Here is a 6000-nt window from a genome sequence, read left to right on the forward strand (position 1 = left end):
TGACTGATTTGTGTCACAGAGCCCCTGGGCAGTCTGATGAAACCCTCAGGGAAAATGTGTTTGTTTTTTTAATAGTAAAGGGAAATGATACATTTCAGTTAAAGTTCAGTGAAAATAAAGATGCAGTTTCTTTTTTACTCTCCAGGTTCACAAATCCTTTGTAATCTATCCATGGGCCCTGGGGGGAGATCTGTGAACCCCAAGTGAAGAATTTTTTTAGAAAGTTACCTCAAGCCCTGACAAGTTATGTGACTTGGGATGTGGAATCTGAACCCAGATCTTCTTGACTTGGGGGAGTAGATCTCTATCCACTATAATGCCTTACTTTTCACTCTGTTAGGATCCCAATTTACAGATGATGAAACTGAGAATTGAAGAGACTTGCAGCTGTAGGTACTGGCCTTCCAGTCCCCCTCACAAGAGGAACAAGAGGCCAGGGTGAAAAAGGAGGGAAGATGGGGAAAAGAAAATCGCTTCTTTTCATTCACTGTCTAAAGGGAGGGTGTTTCACAGACTTCTCTGGGGCCCCTAGCCTGGATCCCATTCTCTGGTTGCACCAGGGGGCCCCAGCGGGCTCCCTGCCACTCCCTTCCTTCAGCTGGCATAGCAGAGCTTTCTGAGGAACCTCAGCCTGCCTCCCTCCAGCCTCGTGATACAGACACAGCAGAGTACTTTCTGACAACAAGCCAGAAAACCACAGGCTCAGCCTTGGGTACTTTGCCAGCTTTTCTCTGGTTATAATTAAAGGCAGAGGTTGCTGACTGAAATCATTTGTTGTGGGGGAGGGAGGACAATCCCCAGATAGGGTGGGGCCTGGAGGACCTCCACGGAGGTTCAGTAAAGGCTGGAGACCCCCCAGACCCTGGAGAGACATCCAAAGGCGTTGGAAAGACTCATTGATCCCTCATCCCAAATGGAGACTGAATTGATTCCATTTTCTCCTCCCATCCACTTCATTCTTCAATGAACCACCACAAACTCAGAAACCTGTGACCTTGGGTAAGTTACTCTCATCACTGCATCTCAGTTTCCCTATTTATAAAACATTAATATTTAACCATGTAATATGGTAGAAAGAGCACTGGACTTGGGGTCAGAAGACCCAGGTACAAGTATAGGCTCAGCTCCTCGGTGCCCAAGTGACCCCAGGGTCTCAGTTTCCCCATTTGTTAAGGAGCCAAATAGTTTCTTAGGTCCTTCCACTCCATGCCATGCTCTGCTTAGGATTTCCCCTTCAGATGGACTCTTTGGAGGCCAAGGGGCTGACTCACTCGAATCAGAACACGGCCTTCCCTCCAGCTGGCCTCCAGCCCCTTCTCGCTAATTCAGATTCCAGTTCATTCTAAAACTATTTTTCCATTCCTCTCTCAATCTCCCCACCACTCGTCTCCACCCCCATCCCCCAAAAGACAGCTTTTTTGGGTTTGGATGTGGAGGAAAAGGCTAGAAAAGGGCGGAGCTTGTTGTGGATGAGGTGTGGCCAAAGGGGTGTCACCAGCTTGATTGGCTACCCCTCCAAGAAAGACTTCAAAAATTCCGCCGGTCCCGCCCCTGAGACACACCTCTTCGTCTTTTGTGGCTCTCGATTGGCGAAAAGTGAGAGGAGGCAGGGCTAAGGAGGGGAGGTAGGGTGACTTATCCGAAGCCCGGAGTGGGGACCTGCTATATAAAGGGTCGGACAACGCCCTGAATAACCATCCCTGGAGTTGGAAGTTATCCTTCAGGATCCCATCGCAGCCAGGAGACTCGCCATCGCATTTCTCATCTCCTATCATGGCCAATGTGAGTGCTCCAGGGTCTCCTTGTCTAGGGTATAACCTGAGGGTCCTCAAAGTGGGAATTTCTTCTGGCCTTGGGGCTAGTAAGGAAGCCAGGAGACTTGGGAAGGGGTTCGAGAGAGGCTCTGTGTGGACTGGGGCTTCCCTCATCTAACCTGACCACTCCAGCCCTTGCAAGGACTGCCCCTCCCCTCCCCCTAGCAGCTGTTCGCTATCTCTGGTTGCTGGTCCCAAGAGCTTTGACAAGCTGCCAAGTCCAGAGAGATCCTAGGGAGAGGGGAGCAAGGGGAACTGGGACTTGGCATGGGTTAGAGTTAGGGTGTCCCCTGGCTTTGAGGAGCTACATCTACGTGGGAGTGGGAAGGGGTTAGGATGTGGGGGAATAGCTTTACTTGAGTGGAGACAGAGGGAAAACGGCGAGGTGTCAGGGAGGGGGAATGGGGGTGCAGATGAATCTTCTGCCAAAGTATTAGACTTTCTGGAACGAATGACTGTCGTGTGGAGTTAACTCTAACCCAGCTTGATGATACAGAAAGAGTCCAGGCTGAGGAGGCTCCATTGGAAAAGGAGATGGCAGAAGGGGTGGGGCAGAGAGCAAGTGATTCCTAATCTTCCTCCCCTTTAAAAAAAAAAAAAACTAGCCTCACAAATACACTTCTGGGAAACCAATGCATGAGATTCCCCTCACTCTGCCCTCAAATTACTTCTCCATTGGTTTAAAACAGGAAGAGACCACATATCTGTCCTGGCTGCTTCCCTTACCCTTCTCCTAAGGGGAGAAAGGAGGGGGAGGGACCGGAGAAGCTAAATTCCTTTACCTTGATTCTGCCAAGATCACCCTTGATTCTCCATTCTTTCTGAACCCTCCTTGCCAACTCCCCTTCTCCTGGGCATGACTGGCTCCTGCCCCAGATTGGGACCAAGAATTAGCTTTGGAGAATTGGGGAAGCTCTTCCTGAAAATTTTCCTAGGGAGGAATTCCTTCCTTGTTTAATGAGCTGAGGACAACTCTGGGAGCATGGGGAGGACAAGACAATGAGGATATTGGAGAGGTAAGGTAAGGATGACCCAGCTACCAGGGAGTTACCCCACTGAACTATAGTCTATCTCCCACCTTTGGGGTAGAACCATGGTAATCTCTTCCCCCTTCATCCTTGGCCAAGTACCAGCATACAAATGGTGCCAGCCTAAGATGGTACTTAGGTAGTCATTTGGACAAAGAGCATGGGCCTAGGACTCAGGAAAATCTTGATTTCCACTTCCAATTCTGTTACTCACTTGTGTGATCTGAGAAAGATCACTTCTTGCTTCTTTGAGCCTCAGTTTCTTAGTCTGTAAAATGAGGAGTGGATTGAATCAATCATTTAGACTAGTCCCCCATTTAATTGATAGGGAAACTGAGGCCGAGAGACATGAAGGGGCTTCTCCAAAGTCACAGAGTTGGGACTGACTTCTGCTTCAGCATTAACCAGTCTGGAGGAGAATCTGCTTTTCTGGAACCTTCCTGGAGCGTGACCCCACCCCAACTGGAATTTGTATGTTCCCTCAGCTCCCAGGCAGCCCTAACCTCACTCTTCTTGGTCTCTTCAGGAAATGATTGCCACTAACTTGGACCTCCAACCTGGAGTGTGTATAAAAGTAGTGGGAGATGTACACCCTGAGGCAAAGTGGTAAGTGGGAGATGGGAGGGTTGAGACTGAGGTCCTGAGAACCTGATGTGCATCCTTGGACCTTGTCTGCCTCTATCAGCTTCTTCAGCCCCTCCGCAGGAAGCTATGGGTCCCCTCAGCTCCCAGGCAGCAGATGTGGCTTGGCCAGTCTAGGGGCTGCAGTTGACCCATTCTGGTGCCACAGGGGTGGGAGAGGCAGGGGTAATATAGAAAGCAGCATCTTCTAGAATGAATCACTTCCTGCCATGTCCTTGCAGGGCCCTGGGCTCCCTCTCTCCAGCCCCTCCACCACACCCACTGAGATGTCAAGCAATATCACATTATGAATTACAAAGTCGATTTGAAGAATATTTTGAGTTGTGTGGCTCAGGGATCAAGAAAGCTTCCTTCTTTTGGTTATGCTTAGCACTAGCCACCTACAAGGACTTCTGGGAAGTTGATTCTAACTCAGGGGAATGGGTAACATTACCCAGAGACCTGCCCATTCCATCTATATACTGTGAGGGATCTTGAGATAAATAAGGCAAAATCTTCACCCTGCAGAAGTGAAGAGTTTAATTGGGGTATGGAGAGAAACCCATAGAAGCAGGCATGTAATAATTGGTAATAATTCTTTCATTTAGCAGGGGTTATTTTTTTGAAAGGTTTAGAAAGTCTTTTCCTTATAACCTTGGGAGTGATCATATACTACACAATATCTCAGCTTGGAGGAGCCTTGGAAGTCATCTCATGCAACCTTTTTCTTTGGGGGAAAATGAAAAGAAATTGAATCTCAGGGAGAAGTGACTTCTCCAAGGTCACACAGTGAATGAGTCAATAGCATAGCTGATTAGTCCTATAAAGCACTCATTTTCCTTGGCTTCTAGCCCACTCTGCTGCCAAATAACCTCAGCAATCATGAGGTTATGGATGCCAAGGCAGCAGCTTGTGCAGAAAGCTGGGAGAGAGGTCACTGTGAGCTAGGTTATCAGGGGAGGTTCCCTGGAAGAAGGTAGATTCAAAGCTTAAACACTGAACACATTAAACACATGCATGATACAATTCAACAAACGTTAAACAGTTGTGGGGGTGGGGTGGGGGGTGGATTGCTATTTTTGAGGAGGGACTTCTGAGGCCAGCACCCAGGGAGGTGCTGGTAAATTTTTAACAACCAGACTGGGGGCAGGGGGAGCGTTTATACCATTGTTTTTAAGTTTCATTGTCATTATTACTATCTTCTCCATCACTTTCTTAAGTCTAGACAATTAACAAAACAATAAATTCATTCAAGTGCTGGTGTGTAGCTCTTACCAATTTCCAAAGTGTTGATGCTCATATCAAAGTTAACCATGGGTGAGAGCTGAATCCTTTATACACCTGCTTGTATTTGACCCTTGCTTAGACACACCAAGCTGATTTTGCCTCAGTCCCGGATGGCAGGGCCAGGATCAGGAAAATCTTTGCAACAGAAATAGCTGAAATGAACACTTTGGATAGATAGTGAGCTCCCTGTCTCTGGAGGTAGTAAAATGTGTACCATGGTCACCTATTGAACAGGGTAGGGGCAGGAGGAGTACTGCAAAAGAAAAACCATGTCGTTTCAGGTCAAGATCGGGTAAGAGTCCCATTGTGGGTCATCTAGCTCAGGAATTCTCTGAGTGGGGGTTTCTGAGGCTCTGGGACTAATGACAACAATTGAGATATGTTCTTGATTCCCAGCTTTAGGGTGAACCTGGGCAAAGATGAACTTAACCTTGCCCTGCATTTCAACCCACGCTTCAATGCCTGTGATGACACCAACACCATCATCTGCAACTCCAGGCAGGAAGGTTCATGGGGCACAGAGCAAAGGGAGACTAACTTCCCCTTTTTGCCAGGGACCAAGGTAGAGGTAAGACCCTAGAATCAAGTCATGGAATGTCAGAACTGGGAGGGACCGAAGAGATGATCTCATCCAGCCTTTGCACTTGACAGAAAAATCCTGGAAGTAAACTCTGATGGATTTCCATAGGTCAATGACAAAAAGGCCAGCATCCCTTGAGCTGGGGGAGAAAGGGGAAGGTGAAGAGAAAGGTAGTTGTGAAGGACCATGGTCCCAATAGAATTAGAGAAGACTCTGGGTGTCCCAGGACACAAAATAGGACCCTAGATTTGGAGATGCAAGGAACCTCAGGGGCAAGCTACCCTAACTCCCTCATTGTACAGAAGGGGAAACTGAGGCTCAGAATAAAGAAATGCTTTGCCCAAGGTCATACAGTGTCTTGGAGGAAATGTCTTGAGGTGGAATTTGAACTCAAACTCAGGGTTCTGTGATCAGCTTTTTCTGTCCTCTCCTCATTCAGGTTTGTATGACTTTTGAAGGCAGTCAGTTTATTGTGAGGCTGCCTGATGGCTCTCAGATCACTTTCCCGAATCGACTTAACCTGGAAACAATCAACTTCTTGCAAGTTAGTGGTGACTTCAAGCTCAAAACGCTGCAATTCGAATGAGTCCTCCAATCACGGCAGCTTCAGACCCTATTCTTGACTTTTGGGTCTCTGTTATTACTAATAAAAGTGCTGATGATGATAATA

General features: G+C 47.6%; 1 protein-coding gene across 1 annotated transcript; it reads left to right on the plus strand.

Annotated features, from left to right (window-relative positions):
* The first annotated feature begins 693 nt into the window (after positions 1–693).
* LOC140534686 (galectin-1-like) lies at positions 694–6000 on the plus strand. Its single transcript, XM_072655998.1, has 4 exons — positions 694–1782; positions 3369–3448; positions 5147–5318; positions 5770–6000. The coding sequence occupies exons 1-4, from the start codon at positions 1774–1776 to the stop codon at positions 5914–5916; spliced, it is 408 nt and encodes a 135-aa protein (XP_072512099.1). The 5' UTR covers positions 694–1773; the 3' UTR covers positions 5917–6000.

This window comes from Notamacropus eugenii, chromosome 3 (genome assembly GCF_028372415.1).
Source record: "Notamacropus eugenii isolate mMacEug1 chromosome 3, mMacEug1.pri_v2, whole genome shotgun sequence".
Classification (NCBI taxonomy): domain Eukaryota; kingdom Metazoa; phylum Chordata; class Mammalia; order Diprotodontia; family Macropodidae; genus Notamacropus; species Notamacropus eugenii.